The 17131-nt window shown below is 50.7% G+C and overlaps 1 protein-coding gene across 4 annotated transcripts in view; it reads right to left on the minus strand.

Moving 5' to 3' along the window:
• Positions 1-16842, minus strand: part of ERGIC1 (endoplasmic reticulum-golgi intermediate compartment 1) — a 119090-nt gene extending 102248 nt beyond the window's left edge. The window contains exon 1 of one of the 4 annotated variants that reach the window (XR_010121665.1): positions 16663-16825. Coding sequence is in view for 3 of the 4 variants with exons in the window: in XM_055284776.2 (XP_055140751.2) it covers positions 16663-16682 (20 nt within the window). In the remaining variant the exon portion in view is untranslated. Of the gene's footprint in view, positions 1-16662 lie in introns of all 4 variants that reach the window. The other 3 variants (XM_055284776.2, XM_063642634.1, XM_063642636.1) reach the window with 3 other exon arrangements.
• Positions 16843-17131: the final 289 nt, after the last annotated feature.

Raw genomic sequence — 17131 nt, forward strand, 5'->3', positions numbered from 1 at the left:
CAATTTTTTAAAAATGTGAGGGCCAAATAATCACATTTGTGGGCAAAACTCAACCTCTGATGCCACCAGTTTGCAACTTCTGCTTTAGAAGACCAAATGTGTCAGGAAGTTTCATAAATGCAGGAAGAAAAGAGGGGCTCGACACTGAAATAAGACCTAGGGCTATATGAGGCTCTTGTTTACACAGCGGCTGCTTGGGGTCAGGGTTATATCCCCATTTGTGGATCAGAAAACAGACTCAGAGAAGTGAAGTGAGCTGCCCAAGGGCACACAACGAGTGGGTGGGAGCACCAGGATCAGCACCCAGGTCCACCTAGGCCTCTCCGCACTACACTGTGCCCACCTCCCTGTACTCCCCTGAGCCCTCAGCCCAGCTGTCCCAGGTCTGCCTGGCAGCATAGAACAGTGCCTCTAGAACAGCCAAATCCCGGGTGGCTGACTCGTCATGCTCCGGTGAGTGTGGGGCAGGCGGAGGCCCAAGCAGGATGATGTGTCTGTGTGGCTCCACTGTGAGGGGCCTGGCCCAGGGTGGGGTGGGGTGGGGTGGGGCAGGGAGGGGGCGGGTAGGCGAACCTTCTCATGCCCTCCTTTGACTCAGGGTTAACTCAGCTTTGACCAATCACCTGGCTTCAAGTGTGACCCAGTTTTGCAGCTTGGCCAAAGGAAGCCGAATTGGGGAAAGTCAGGCAGGCCCGAAAGGTGGAACCAGCTCCTGCCACCTGGCTTGCTGGGTACATCAGGGCGACACTGAACCCATCCCGGGACCCCTCCAGCTTCCGTGTTTACTAATTCTAATCAGCCCACGACTTTGACACACACCCAACGCTAGATTAGATCACTCCACCTCGGTTCTCTCACCTGTAAAATGAGGCAAATAAAAGCCCCAACTTGATGGGTAAGAACAGAAGAAGATATTGATAGTTTGTAGCACTGCTCCCAATACCCCAGAGATGCTCAGCGAATGTTTTTACTTCTACTATCACCACCTACCCACCCCCGTTCCCCTGCAAATGTCTAGCACTGGCAACTTCCTTCCTCCTTCCAGAAACAAGTTGAGTGCAGAAAGCGTGGGTGAGGTCTTGTGCTATGCACCAGGACAGAGAGGAGACCCACAGCTGCTGTCACTGGGGGTATGTGAGGACCTAACATTCACCAAGACACATATGATGGCAGGCCATCAACTGGAAAACGTATGGGATTCAAATTCAGAAGAGCTGCATTCCTGCAGGTGTGACCCCCAACTCTCAACCCCCCAAAGCCTCAGCTTCCTCATCTGCAGAGAAAACAATGATCCCTAGAGGACACACATCTTCAAGGGCTTTCTGAAGTCTTAGTCCCATCACTCGCTTTTGTGATGGTCATTACTAGGTTAACAAAGATTTGTGGTACCCAGTTCCAGAGTTACACTGGGAACATAATGGGGGAACCCTTATTCAGGGTCTCCCCAGCTTGCCTGACCCTAAGAATCACTGAAGACACTGGTGAAAATTTAGATTCCCAGGCCACCTGAATCTGACTCTCCCGGATCCGCACAGGGCCCCAGGTGATTAGGGAAACTGGCCAGTTTGCTAGAGAGAGTACAGTTGCTCAACTCAAAAACAGGCAACTAAGATTTCCAGGGTTAGGTGATCTAACCGAAAGCATTACTTTCTGGGGGTCGGAAAGAAGAGCTAGGGCTTGGGTTTGTTACTTTGCCAGAGGTATGACCCTGAGCCAGGTCTTCAACTTCTCTGGGTCTCCATTTCCTCAAAATGGGAATAATTACAGTGAATCCTAATGCCCAGGCAGGAGTAAAGGTGGAATGTCAGGTGTCTTCTCGCGGCTTCCTTAGTCCTGTTCTGGGGACTAACATGGCTTCAAGCAAGGGGAGCTGGCATGTGGTGGCCTCCCATCAGGACAGGTAGTGGGCCACCCACCCCTCCTTCAGGCAGGGCCTCAGTAATGTCTGACTTCCCAATTCCTCAGGACTCAGTCAAAATAAATTCTTTCAGATGCACTTAGGAGAAAACTAGAAACATTTTCCAAACGCAAAGGGATATAGCAATGAAGTCCTCCATTCTTGTGGAGGTGAACCCCTCTGCCACATTGCAGGAGGGTCTCAGCTGGACCCTTCCTCCCTGTCTCTCTACTTCCTTCATTCAATCAATATTTACTGACCACCCACAGCGTGCAGACCCTGGCTCAGCACCAGGATCCAGTGATGAACACATAGATATGGCCCCTGTTCTCGAGGACTTAGACTCCACCAAGGAAGACAGACACAAGATGACAAACTGCACAAACAAATCACTGCAACTGTGCTAATTGTGCCAGGTGATCTGAAGGACCTGTCTAGGTGTCATAAAAAGGTGCGGCCAGAAAAGGGGTGGCAGGTGACCCAAGTTAGGTTGAAGAGGCAGTCTGGGAAGATCTTTTTTGAGGAAGAGTACTAGTTAGCCAAGCTAATCCAGTGAGCTCCTTCTCTATAAACTCTCTGTCACCCCATCTACTTTGCCTTCCTTCTCAGCACTCATCATAATGGAAAATAACCACTTGTGCAATGATTTGTTCCCTGCTGTTCTGCCCATCTTCCCCAATAGCCTGGAATCATCATGAAGGTGGAAACAGTGTCTGTCTTGTTTTCCCCAGAATCCCTCCAATAAATTTTTGATGGAGGGAAAAAAAGGAATGAACCCCACTTCCCTGGTGGTTAAATGACATCAGACCTCACCGTGTAAAAAGTTATTCCCTGTTCAGCTCTCTTTTGAGTATGCTCAGAATATCAACGAGAAAGTCTCAGGGTGGTACTACTATATCTTCAACATCTCTTCTCTCTAGCACTTGCTAATATCTCTTTTTTAACAGACCCAGCAACTTCACCAGGCACCAGAAGCTAGTGAGAACCAAATACATTGAGATTATTTGTATCAATTTACAGCAGGAGCTATTGCTTTTCCATTTTCAAAGACGTTATAAGGTCACCTTTCATCAAGAAAAGTGTTAAGTTCAAAAACTGATTAATTCAAAGAAAAAATATCAAGTAAATAACACATGTGGCCGGGCACGGTGGCGCATGCCTGTAATCCCAGCACTTTGGGAGGCCAAGGTGGGTGGACCATGAGGTCAAGAGATCGAGACCATCCTGGTCAACATGGCGAAACCCCGTCTCTACTAAAAATACAAAAATTAGCTGGGTGTGGTGGCGTGCACCTGTAGTCCCAGCTAACTTGGGAGGCTGAGGCAGAAGAATCACTTGAACCCGGGAGGCAGAGGTTGCAGTGAGCCGAGATCATGCCACTGCACTCCAGCCTGGCAACAGAGCAAGACTCCCTCTCAACAACAACAACAACAAATATATATATATATCACATGCTGTTTAGGAATCTGCCAAAAATTATGATGATAGTAGCAGAATAGTGGAAGGGTAAAAAGCACTGATTCAGTTACCATGGTAGAGACATGCTTATGAACGTATCCATGAAAGCACTTTCTTTCCTCTTCCTCTGGGCACACTGCTAGACTGTATTTGCTGACCTCTCCTGCAGTTAGGTGTGACCAGGTCTCTGAGTTCTGGACAAAGGAGTGTGAGCAGAAGTGATGGCCCCACATCTTGACCTGCCAGCCAATTGTCCCCATCCTCCTTTCTCTCCCCACCACTGCCAGGCCAAGGAGAGGATCCAGCACACCCCAGAGGAGGACAGAGCCAGAAGACGGAAGGAGTCAAGGCCTCTGAGTACCCAGGGGGAGCGGAGCACCCCATCTTCTGTTGGGACTTCATGAGCAGTCATCAAGTCCCAGCATAAGTTACACTGAGCAAAAAATAAACGTGTGTTGCATTACAACACTGAGATCTGCAGGTTGTTTATAGGAATTAGCTGACTTAGGCTAACACAAAGGAGGTATCTCTAGTCCAATTTCCTGCCCATCTATAAATCTTCTCTGACAGCCTGGATATCCTGGTGCTTTTTTCTATAATGAATAGATATCAAGCACCTAACAGATGCCAGGCACAGTTCTAAGGGCTTTACAGAGGCAAACTTATTTAGTCCTCACGGCAGTCAAGAGTCACATCCTGAATCCACAGCAATGAGCTCCAGACAGGCCCACCACTGTCTACTGTAAGGGGCCTAAAAGACTCTGCATCAAGTCTCATGCTCACCTCTTAAAACATTTCCCTGTGCCGGGAGAAACCTTCCTAGTCCTTTGAAGGTTACTCTTATGACATGGTTCCTATAGCCGTTCTTATTGGCTCTTCTTGCAAAGGGCACAGGGCATAATCCAAAGACTGTGGAGTGGGGACCCAGATCGGCTGCAATCCTAGCTCTGCTGTCTCCCAACTCAGAGCCAAGACAGTTCCTCCTATCATGCAGGTGTGTGATGATGGTGAAATGAGATCATGACTGTAAACCACCCGACATCAGCCTGGCACAAGGGGCAGGCCAGGGAGGACAATGGGTTCTTACAAGCTCCTTCTCCTGCCCCATCTTATGCTGCTGGGCTCAGAAGTGAGTCAAAGTGCCCAGTGCTGGGCATCCTGCACAGACAGCGCAGAAAGAGGCACTGTTAAGTCACGTAGCATCACGCAAGGGATTTTAGATGCTGGGAGTCAGTCCACTTCCCTCCAGGAGGGTCACTTTACGAGAAAGACGGGTGCAGGGGATTGGGGGAGGGGGAGAAAGTCCACCAACCCAAATGAGGACTTAACCAGGTACTGAAGGCCGACATCACCAGAGAGGTCAAATGGATGCCATGGGCCCCCACGGGATGTGCTGAGAAGGACGCTTCACCTCGGGGGATGCTTCCCCAAAACCATAATCCTGTCCACTTAGGAAGAAACATCAGACAAACCCAGGCTGAGGACATTCTACAGGATGCCTGGCCTGTCTCCCTCAAGGCTGCCGAGATCATAGAAAACAGGGACCCACTGAGAAACTGCCCCCACTCAGAGGAGCCTGGGGACACACGGGCTCTGAATGCAAATATGGGACCTTGGATGGGATCCTGGGGTGCCACGAGGACATCAGTGGAAAATGGGAAAATCCAAATAAAGCCCAGAGTTTAGAGAATATTCATGGGCAAAGGTCAGCTTCTTAGTGGTGAGAATGTGGTAATGGAAGGTGGGGACCCTCGCAGAATAGATGCAGGGTGTCTGTACTAGCTTTGCAGCTTTTCTGTAAATCTCAGCTATTCCAAAATAAAAAGTGTATTTACTTAAAAGAGAGAGAGAAGCAAAATACCAGAATTAAAATATGAATTTTAAATCATGAGTTGCAGGGCAGGGGTTGTCTGTTTGGCCCAGCACTATGTCCCCTGTTTCTAGAATGATACCTGGCACACAGGCCCTCAATCAATGTGTTCAACCAACAGATGACTCTACGGCCCAGCCTGCTCCTGGTGTGTGGACAGGGGCCCTGGGCACTGGCCAGAGCATCCTCCGCCCTGCCCACTGCCCACAGGAAGTGCTGCACGCCCTCCTGGCTCCCCCGGCAGGGGCTCAGCGTAATCTCTCGCCCACAGATGCACAGGGTGGTAGGAAATGGTCACCAGGCCCGGCCTCCTCTCCAGCAACAAGGGCCCCCCAAGGCTTCCACTTCTACAGTGTGTTGCCCCCAAGGCAACAGACTGTAAACACAACTGAGTAGATGGGGGGTATCCATTGAGGGGTTGCAAGAAAATCAAGGCAACAACACTCCCCTCCTGGGGCATGATACTGGCTGAGAAAGCCAGCTTTGGCACAGAGACAGGCACTTGGGTCTTAGCTGCATCACCCGCTGTTTGTGTGACCTCGGCCAAGTCCTGTTCCCCCTCTATACCCTGCGTCCTCCTCAAGAAGATGGGAATGGGAAATGGCTCCTACCTGACTTGAGGATGGACTGAGGGAATCCAAGAAAAGCCTTTAGTCTAGCACTCGGTAAGTAGTGACTATTTTGGGCACTACTGTTATCACAGCATGGCCCTGGGAAGTCACCTGAAAGACACCCCGGGGACGAAGGTATTGAAGGATCTGCAGAGAGGGTGTGTCACTCCAAAGGGACATGGGCCAGCCCTAGGATCACCAAAGAGGACAGCAGGTCCAATGGCAGGGGCCAGTGGTGCCATTCCCACACCATCAGAGGAGGGGAGCCCCAGCTGCCACCTGAAGGAATCAAGGTCCTAGGGCCAGGCCAAGCCCCGGGTGGGAGGCGGCTTAGCGTGGGATGGGGCCCCGAGGCTGCCTGTGCCCAAAGAAATTGACTTGTGGGTCCCTCACTCCTCTGCCTCCAGCTTCAAGTCCATGCCCACTAGGCCACCTCCCACGAGCCCAAGGTCCTGCCCACCCGAGTCTGTCCTGGTCACACTGCCATGTGCGACACACAGGCGGCACCCTGCCTGTCATAGGCTATTGTCAGCCCTCAGAAGCATTTGTTTGGTGTTTAACAGAAATAAAATTGAAATCAGTGGCCAACCATTTTCACACAATTTATCAGATTTTCATTGTCTCTTGAAAAATCAGGGCATCTGTAGGCAGTAAGCAACAGAGCTGCATGTCAGCTGTCCCTTCCCCACAGGGCCTCACGCTCCAGGTGGCCAGGGCCCACATCTTGCCCAATCACCTACTGAGGTACTTGCTGATAGGGAGGGGCGCCTGAGTGTGTGACCCTCTGGCCACTTTCTCCCTTACCACAGACTGCTGTTTGACGTCTATGGCCGTGTGGGTACCACAAAGGGAGAGGGGTCTAACTCTGGGTCTGACCATCTCAGGTGTTTCCATGTGATTGCATCTGTGCCCTGCAAACCCCGGAGGCCCTGGTTTTACCATGTCCACCTACCAGAAGACCCACCACTGACATCTATCACGGCTCGGCGAGGGGCACAGGACTATGCCGCCAGGAAAGGCAGAGAAGAGGGAAATGTCCTCCCACCTCCAAGTACACTTGTGTCACATTCCATGTGAGCTCATCTCACCCTCACAAAATCCCCGCAAAGAAAGTATGAGCACCCCAATTTGCAGATGAGGAAAACTGAGGCTTGCAGAGTCAAAGTGTCTTGTCCTGGGCCCCACAGCTGGTAAACACTGAGGAAGGGATTTCAATCCAGAGAGCTCTGCCAAATGAGTGCAATGTGAGGGTCAGTTCCAAGGGCACTTGACAGCATTCCCCAGGGGATCTGTGGTCAGTCCCCAGAGGGGTTTACAAGGTAGAAGACCATTCAGAAAGGGTGGCCAGGGTTGGACCGCTACATACCACTTTCCCCTGAAGACTTGGAGACTCTTTCTGCACACTAAGAACATACTCTTGGACCCAGCAAGACATCAAAACACGCCAAATATCACCAGGGTTTCCCAAAGTTCTCAAAGGATATTTTAGGTAATTCTATCTGTTGGTAACTCCTGGTGTGAAACTGGGAGGGGAGAGAAGATCTAATGAAGAATAAAAAAAATCAACAAGAAAAATCAGCAAAGCAGGATAGCACCATGTGAGGTGCCAGGCTCTGGGACCCCAGCCCCGCACCTCACCAGCTGTGTCCTGGGCCATTCCCATTCCAGCTCTGTGCCTTGGCTTACCATTTTAAAATTGAATTAATAAAGAAAACATTAACAGAGTGAAAACGCAACTACAGAATGGAAGAAAACATTTGCAAACCATACACCTGATAAGGGGCTAATATCCAGACTATATAAGCAACTCCTTAAACTCAGTGGCAAAAATAAACTCTTATTTTATTTAATTTAATTTTTCACAGGGAGTTTCACTCTGTCACCCAGGCTGGAGTGCAGTGGTGCAATCTCGGCTCACTGCAACCTCTGCCTCCCGGAGGTTCAAGCAATTCTTCTGCCTCAGCCTCCCAACTAGCTGGGACTACAGGCGCATGCCACCATGCCCAGTTAATTTTTGTATTTTTAGTAGAGACGGGGTTTCTCCATGTTGGCCAGGTTGGTCTCGAAGTCCTGACCTCAGGTGATCCACCCACCTTGGCCTCCCAAAGTGCTGGGATTACAGGTGTGAGTCACCATGCCTGGCCAAAAACCTTCCAATTTTAAAAAGCACAAAAAATGTGAATGGATATTTCTCCAAACAAGACATACAAATGGCCAAGATCTTGAAAAGATGCTCAAAATCTCTATTCATCAGGGAAATGCAAATAAAAATCACAATGAAATAGCACCTCATACCTGTTAGGGTGGCTATTACCAGAAAAACAAAAGACATGTTGGCAAGATGTGGGGAGAGGGAACCCTTGCACACTGTTGCTGGGAAGGAAAGATAGTGAAGCCACTATGGAAAACAGGAGGAAGATTTCTCAACAAATTAAAAACAGAGCTACCATAGGATCCAGCAGTCCCACTTTGGGGTATTTATCCAAAGAATTGAAATCAGGATCTCAGAGACATCTGCACTCCCATGCTCACTGCAGCATTATTCGTAACTGCCAAGATGAGGAAACAACCTACATGTCTATTAAGGGGTAAATGTTGGTATATATACACCTTGAAATATTACTCAGCCTTAAACAAGGAAATTCTGTCATTTGTGACACCACTGATGAACCTGGTGGACATTATGTTATGTGGAATAAGGCAGACACAGAATGAATACCGCATGATTCCACTTACATGAAGTATCTAAAATAGGCGGCCGGGCGTGGTGGCTCACGCTTTTAATCCCAGCACTTTGGGAGGCCGAGGCGGGCGGATCACGAGGTCAGGAGATCGAGACCACGGTGAAACCCTGTCTCTACTAAAAATACAAAAAAATTAGCCGGGCGTGGTGGTGGGCGCCTGTAGTCCCAGCTACTCGGAGAGGCTGAGGCAGGAGAATGGCGTGAACCTGGGAGGCGGAGCTTGCAGTGAGCCGAGATTGCGCCACTGCACTCCAGCCTGGGCGACACAGCGAGACTCTGTCTCAAAAAAAAAAAAATAAATAAATAAATAAATAAAATAGGCAAATATGGCGAAACCCCATCTCCACTAAAAATACAAAATTAGCTGGGCTTGATGGTGCATGCCTGTAATCTCAGCTACTTGGGAGGCTGAGGCAGAATTGCTTGAACCTGGGAAGTGGAGGTTGCAGTGAGCCGAGACTGCGCCATTGCACCCCAGCCTGAGCAACAAGAATGAATCTCCGTCTCAAAAAAGAGGGTGCTCTGATGTTAGGTATTCTTACCACACAAAAAATAACCAAATGAATGGTATGACTATAAAATGACAGCATGAGATGTGAGGGGTGATAGAGATGGAGCTGTCCTGTATCTGGATGGTGGTGATTACATGACAAACAAGTCTTAACTTTCATAGAAGAGTGCACAAACACACATCATACGCTAACTTTAAAAATAAAACAAAGAAAATAAATCATGAATCATTGTATCTGTCTGTAAGGCCAGTGTGATTTTATAAGTCCAATGACATGCCTAGCCCAGTGCTCAAGACATTACAAGCTGAAGGGCTGTGAGGTATTGCTAATAAGATGAGCATTACTTCTCCTCCAAAGATATTCAAGACCCAGACCAGAATCTGAGAAAGGAAACCTAATGTATGGAGGGGCTATCACAACGCCAGTTCCCAGTACATCAGGGACATCTGGGTCCTCTGACTATACTAACTGTAATTACGGCCAGGCCTCTCATCTCGAATAGGGTTTCCACCTTTTGGAGAAACAGAATGGTTTGTCCATTTCAAGCGGATCTTCCTTCCTGTGTAGCTATGCTGCCTGGCAGGTGCCAGGAGGAAGGCTAATTGTCAAGGGCATGAGGATTATGCTGTCAGATGCACCAGCTGTGACCCAGCATTTCTGAGGGTCGGTTTCCCTGGACATAAAACAGGAAGGATCATGCCCACTCAGAGGGAGAAGAGGTATCTGTAAAGGACCCCACATGTCCCCTGGCTCTTTGCTGTATGGAGAACCCTGAGTTCACCCTGCCTCTCCCATGGGTCAAGATTTTTTTTAAACAAATACAGCCAGCGTTGGAGGTTTTTTTCCTGTCCTGTACTTTTCCCACATATACAATCAATGTAATTAAGTTAATAGACCTAAAAGTTAAAGCTGACAACAGACAATTAGGTTAATTGCCACTTCCTTAAAGGATCAATTAGGGCTGTGTTTCCCATACTGTGTTTTGAGAAATGGTACTAGCTGCTCCATAAACAACAGGGCGTCTGAGACTATACATGTGGCAAACGCTGGGCTGAACCAAATAACTCTGGTTCGTTCAGTGCTGGACTCTTCAGAGCCCTTAGTGAGGCAGCCAGTGCAGCAGGGAGGGACACAGACTGGAGGACACTGAGTCAAATTAATCATACAGACCAGGGCTTTATACATTTTAATGAATACATGAATCACCTGGGGATCTTGTTAAATTACAGATTCAGATTCCAGGTGGGCATTGAGATTCTCCACTTCCAACAAGCTCCGAGGTGCTGCTGAAGCTGGCATCTGGGACTGCACTTTGAAGAGCAAGGTTATTAGTAGAAAGTTACGGCCCCTTACTGTCCACTTTACTGGTGGGGTAACAGATTTGCCAAAGGTCATGCAGGAATGATGGGTGGGACTGGAACTCCACGCCCCAGCTGCCCGAGGCAAGGCTCTCCACCGCCACCCGACCTGGCTCCCCTGGTGCTCTCAGCCCTGCTTGCTATTGGTTCTCCCAATTCAGAGCAATTCTCCTCCGTCTTGGATGTGCATTAGAATCACTTTAATGTACAGCCAGGGTTGAGGCTCACTGATTTAGATGTACTGGGTGAGCCTCACCCCAAATGCCCTCTTCACACCCTGCCTGTCTCTCCCACGCCTGATGAAAACTGGCTAGGAGTAACTCCAAATAAAATACGAAAGGACTACCAGATGGGGAATGTAACTTAACCAGGACACAGCTGGCTAAAGCCCTGTCTCCTGCTGCTACAGCACCATAGTCAGGAATCCAAACTGCCTTGGGAGGAGAGGACATTCCATCTCATTCCACGTCCCGGCGAGCAGGTAAACATGATGCTCTAAGCTGGAAAACCCCCACTGGTCAGCGTGGGAAAACTGAGCCCCTCGAGGGTAATGCCATTAGCTAGTGTGAGGGTCTTTAAAGACCATTTCAGAATCAGGTGTCAGGCTACATGAGGCTGGGGGAAAAAGTTGCTGGCTTTCAGCTTCTTAATGAGCACTGCTGGGTGAGGATTAGTAAAGAGAAATCCAATGAATCCAATTAGAAGAGTTCTCAGTTCTCTCTGAATTTAGTGAATAGAAAAGAGAAAGCTTTAGAGATGAGCCTACAGGACACAGTGGAGCTCTGGTGCCAAATGGCAGTGTTCCAATCCCAGCTCCAGGAACAGGAACGACCGTGTTTCCGAACTCTGTGGCACCTCCACTGGCTCATCTGTAAAGTGGGGTAACCACAGTGCCTCCCTTGTAGGACTGTGGAGAATTAAATGGGCTGATGCAGTAAGAGCCTTACAACAGTGCCTGTCACTAGCAAATGTTCAATAAACATGAAATACTGGCCTTTTCACACAATTTTCTCTCTGGTCTAGTTTTTATTTTCTTTTTGCCCTGATTTTTAAGCCTATATGTGTATGTGTGTGTGTGTATGTGTGTGTTTTGAGATAGGGTTTTCCTCTGTTACCCAGTGTGGAATGCAATGGCATGAACATGGCTCACTGAAGGCTCCACCTCCTGGGCTCAAGTGATTCTTCCACCTCAGCCTCCCAAGAAACTAGGACCACAGGCGCACACCACCACGCCTGGCCATTTTTTTCACCCATAGAGATGGGGTTCTGCTATGTTGACCAGCTTGGTCTTGAACTCCTGCAATCCTCAAGGAATCCTCCCACTTCGGCCTCCCAAAGTGCTGGGATTACAGGTGTGAGCCACCACATCTGGCCCATATACAGACACTTTTTTTTTTTTTTTTTTTTGAGACAGAGTCTCACTCTGTTGGCCAGGCTGGAGTACAGTAGCAAGATCTCAGTTCACTGCAATCTCCGTCTCCCGGACTCAAGCAATTCTCCTGCCTCAGCCTCCCAAGTAGCTGGGATTACCACCATGCCCAGCTAATTTTTGCATTTTTAGTAGAGACGGGGTTTCACTATGTTGGCCAGGCTGGTCTCAAACTCCTGACCTCAGGTAATCCACCCACCTCGGCCTCCCAAAGTGCTGGGATTACAGGCATGAGCCACAGCTCCCAGCTCCTATTTATATTTTTTAAAACTTGCTGTAAAGTATATGTTCTTGTCAGCTTCCTTGGAATTCTTTCTGGAAGAAACAGCAGGGTGGAAATACAGGCATTCATGTTAGCTACTCTCTGTTGAATGTTAACTCTGTGCTCAGAGGTCCCTGTGGTGGCTGGGGCTTAGCTTGGTGTAGGAACTGATGGGGCTACCAGGGTCCCATTCCCTATTGGGGCCTAAGGAATTAAGACTGGGCCATTGGGCCAGGCGCAGTGGCTCATGCCTGTGATCTTAGCACTTTGGGAGGCCAAGGAAGGAGGATTACTTGAGGCCAGGAGTTCAAGAACAACCTGGCCAACATAGCGAGACCCCATCTCTATATAATTTTTTTTAAAAAAAGGAATTCACACTGGATCCTCAGAGCAATGAGACCCATTTGAAGGCTGAAATCAGGACATGAAAATATCAGATCAACTTTGGAAAGCTCACTAGGGAGTCCTGAGGAGGTCTGGGGTATCCTGGAGGGGGAAAGACCACTCGGAAGGCCAGAGTGAAAAATGGTAGAGGCCAAACCTAGGCCCTACAGCAGGGCCAGCCCCATCAGGGCCGCATAACCTGTGCAGGCACACAGGTTCACACACTCAGAGGGGTCCATGCTTGGCTGAATGCACTGCTGCTGCCATCCTGAAATTCTTAATACTTTTTCAACAAGGGACTCCACATTTTCATTTTGCACTGGGCCCCACAAATTATGAGCCTGATCCTACATTGCAAGTTGCATTGCACATTGATCCTGCAAGTGTGCATTGATCACACTTGCCCCTACATCTAGTCTACCAGGTGAGGCAGCGAAGTTTACATCCCCTCCTTAAAATGAAGAAATGGAGGCTCCGAGAGGGGAAGTCAACGGTCCCAGGGCACATCTGGTCAGTGCCAGTGCAGCGGCACCCCCCAGGCCTTGGGGTTTCAACATGGGGGCTGTCACTGTGGGACAGCAGCCACCTGCACCTCCCGGAAGGCAGTGCTCAGGCACCACTGGGCCTGGGCACAGGGCTGCCGGATGCTGTTATCTTCCCTCCTCACCCACCCTGGGCTGGTGTGCAGAAGGCAGCAGGTGCTACTGGCCCCAGGCCAGCCGGAACTGGAAACAACACACACGGATGTGGGTCACAAGGCCAGTTCCACAACTGCAACATCCAGCCATTAGTGAAACAATTTAACAAGAGCAAAGCAAACACAATAAATCATTGAAAGCTCAGCCTCCCTCCCCTGCATTCTGCCTCCTTCCTTAACCCCAAAAACAATCTAGGAAAGGCAGATTCAAGGGTGGAGAGGGGAGATTTCTCCACTAATGGCTGAAAATCTGCCCACTGAAGTTGGCATATCAAGTCACGCCATGTCTATGGCTTCCTTGACAGATTTCAAGAGGCATCTCCAAGGATCGAGTTTGGCTCAAGCACAGTTCTAGGTGCTGGAGATGCAACCTTGAAGAAGCCAGATAAAAACTTCTTGCCCTTAGGAGCTCATGTACTAATGGGAGGGAGGGAGAAGCAGTATGATAATTAAGTGAATCATATAATGTGTTAGGAGATGATGGGTGCTAAAATAAAATGACACAAATAAATATGGCGGCCAAAATGGATGGGGCGCTTACTCTGTGTCCAAATGCTTTCTGCACTGCCTCATCCCTCAACTGTTCTACTTCGGTGAGTACTCTCCTCATTCCCATTTCACAGACAGGAAAACACAGAACTCAGTTGCACTAGGCTCTACAGGCAGTAAGAAAATCAGAAGTATCCGTAGGGAAGGGCAAGAGTGAGCTATTTTTTCTACTTCTCATTTTAAGAAGAGGAATATGAGCAGGAAGGCTGGTTTTCTCCCCGGCCTTGAACAAGGGGAGAAGGTCTAATCATGGTATACCCCTCTCCACTCCCCACAATTCTTAAAAGAGCTGACAGGATGGTGGGCCCCTCCGAGCTCTCCCTTTTCTCCCAGATCTAAGGCTTTGGAGCTAACAGCCCCAAGTTCAAATCCCAGCTCCACCAGCTCATGCACTGCATGGCCAGAGCAAACGGCTTCCACTCAGTGGAGCTCCCCTCTCCTTTGATTTAAAATGAAGATTAAAACTCCCTCAGGTGACAAGGGAATCAATGTCTGCACCCCAAAGTGTGTATACAGTGGTAGATGTTCCTTGTGTGCCAGTTCATGCACACCCCCACTCCTGGGACCCCACCAAGACTCCTCCCTCCTCTTGGAATGCAAAGAGAGCCGGACCACATGCCACCCACCTCCTCACGGTGGGGCCTGTGGCAGAGGGCTGAGCATGGACTGGACACTTGATGAATGCTTGATGAATGCACACTGAAGAGGAGGAAGGCGCATGGGGATGGTAGAACCCTCTGTAGAACCCAGGTCCTGGAGCCCTGTAGTTCACAGAGCTTAAAGAGTGCAGGTTTGCTGGGCACACATGGCTCATCCTCCAAGGTGCAAATGTGAAGCACTGAATCCATTCTCAACATTCCACAGTGAGCCCAAGCCCTGAGAGTATTTCCTAGTTAAGCTGGGCCCCCTGGCACCTGGGCACTCAGGGACCTGAAGTATGCCAAGGGAGCCCCAGACTAGCCAGCTTCTCCGAGCTGGGCATTTCTCTCTTTGAATATCAATGCCTGATACAGGGCCCTTCCAAGGCCAAAGGCTAGAGCTGGCCTCACCCATTTTCCTTACTTCCCTTACCTGCCCCCCAAGCCACCAATTCAAGGAGCACAAGGTTGGGAGCCATGTGTGACCTGAGACCCAAGTCCACCCTTCCCATTTAGCACCCATAAAGTCCAAGATAAGGCCCTCTTCCCTGGAGCCTCATTTCCTCTTCGGTAAGACGGAAGGGTGAGGTGCAGGGAGAAAGGATTAAAAGATCAAAAACAGCAATTTCCCCAGCAAGCTCAAAATCACCGGAACCTACTGAATCACACAGGGGCAGGAGGGGTGGGGGGTGGCAGGAATCTCTACGGTCGGCCTGGGTAAGGGGAGGCTTTGTGGAACCAGGAATTGATGTGCCGACCACAGCTCTTATGGCCTAGACTTAACTGATGCTATTAGGACTGGCCTTGAATTCCATCAGAGGGGCTTTCCTTGTTCAAAACTGCCTAGGTCTGGTAGCTTCAGGGCTTCCCGGCAGGGGCAAGAAGCCGGCAAACATTTGCTAGCTGGTATCAGGGACCCCGACAGGATGGAAAACCATGTCAGCCAATCAAGAGGTCCATGGCCAGTGTCCTTTTTGGGCTTAAACCCCAATATATCCCATGCTATGGGGGTCATGGCAGGCTAAGAGCCTTTCTCTCTGGGTAGACTGTCACTTTACACTGCCTTCACATGTAAGAAGAGGGGAAGAAATACCTCCTGTGGCACAGGCATCTGAATCACTATTTTGTGGATGTGGAAAACCCCTCCTGGAGAACACCCCCCATCCACTAATGCCCTATTTCTGAGATCTAAATCATGCCAGACTCTGTTAAGGGTGTTTCACGCACTCAGTCGTCACAAGCAGAGACCTTATTTTTAGCCCCAATTTGCAGGTGGTGAAACTGAGAGCGCTCAGAGACTTGTTGAGGTCAGTCAGCCCAGCAGCGACAGGAAGTTCTGAACCCAGAGCCCTTGCCCCTAACTTCTAGAATATACCAAGCTGTTCAGTAGAAAGGGCAGAGCCAGGATTCTAATCCAGCTCCTCCCGGCATTAAAGCCCTGCTCTTTTCCCAGCCAGACACCAAGTGTGGCTGCCTCAGGCCAGGACATCCCCTGGGCCTCCACACCTCAAGGGAAACGCTAGTGGAGATCTCTTCCTCCGCAGGCTTCCAGGATGCCCCATGCAACCTAGACCATGAGGCAGCTGGACCCCACAAAGGACCCACTGTGGTGACTGCAGAAAGCCAAGGCCAGCCCCCGGTGGCCCTTCTGCAGAGTCCTACCCAAGGCGCCTCCTCCCCTTCCCATGGTGCGCCCATACCCAGCGGACAGGGCTGGGGCTGAGGGAGGGAGGGGCGGGCGCAGGCCTCCTGATCTGCCCGGCCTCAGGGAGCCTCAGGCTATAGAAACCTAAAACCCTCCAGCTGCCGGCAGGCTGCATGGGGCCCCAGGCCCCTCCGGACTCATTCCAGGTGCCCTGCCCCACCTGTCAGCTGGGGTGGGGTCCACGAAGGAGGTTCAGTAGAGGGAGGAGAGGGATGCTGGGGTGTAAGGGCTGTTCCCATCTGGGAGGAGGGAGGAAATTTGTTTCCTAGTGTGGGGGCGGGGAATGCAAGGTATACGGGCAGGCTGGGGAGGGGGCTCGGCGGAGGGAAGGTGGGTGGGTTTGTCTCCCGCTGCACGAGGGGGCCTCCGCGGCTCTGGCGGGCTTCGTATGCGGCAGGGGGCTCGCCTGGGGTCCCTAGGGGCCTGCGGAGGCATGCACAGGGCGGGGAGCCGCTTTTGCATGCAGGGCGGGAGGGGTCCGCGGCGTGCCAGGGCGCTCCCTCTGCCCGCTGAGGGAACTCCCGACTGGCCGGGGTCGCCACACTCACCTCCTGAAGTCAAAGGGCATCGTGCCGCCGCCGCCGGGGGTGGGAGCGCTGCAGGCCAGGCGGGCCGCGGCGCCGCGTGGGTCCGAGCCCGCTGCCAACGCCTCCTCCGGCCGCCCCGCCCCCGCCGGCCGCCCCCCTGACACTCGCCACTCGCCACTCGCCTCCCGCTGCCGGGAAGTGACGCTCGGCGCAGCCCATTGGGCGCCGCCTGCCCGGCCGCCCCTTCCGCCACCCGGTTAAAGGGGCCCGCGGGCAGGCAGGGAAGGGGCGGAGAGTCGAGGCTGTCGGAAGGGAAGCGAGTCCCCCAAGGACTCCAGTACTCATTCCTTCAAGCCTCTCACTTAGATTTCCTTCTCCATCTCTTTGGATGACCTCCGACAAATTATCTGCTTCTCCGAGCCCCGTTTTTTTCGCATTTGTAAACAGTTTCACTGAACTGTGATTGAGTGGGGGGTGATACAGACTTTGG

The sequence above is a fragment of the Symphalangus syndactylus genome, chromosome 7, assembly GCF_028878055.3.
Source record: "Symphalangus syndactylus isolate Jambi chromosome 7, NHGRI_mSymSyn1-v2.1_pri, whole genome shotgun sequence".
Classification (NCBI taxonomy): domain Eukaryota; kingdom Metazoa; phylum Chordata; class Mammalia; order Primates; family Hylobatidae; genus Symphalangus; species Symphalangus syndactylus.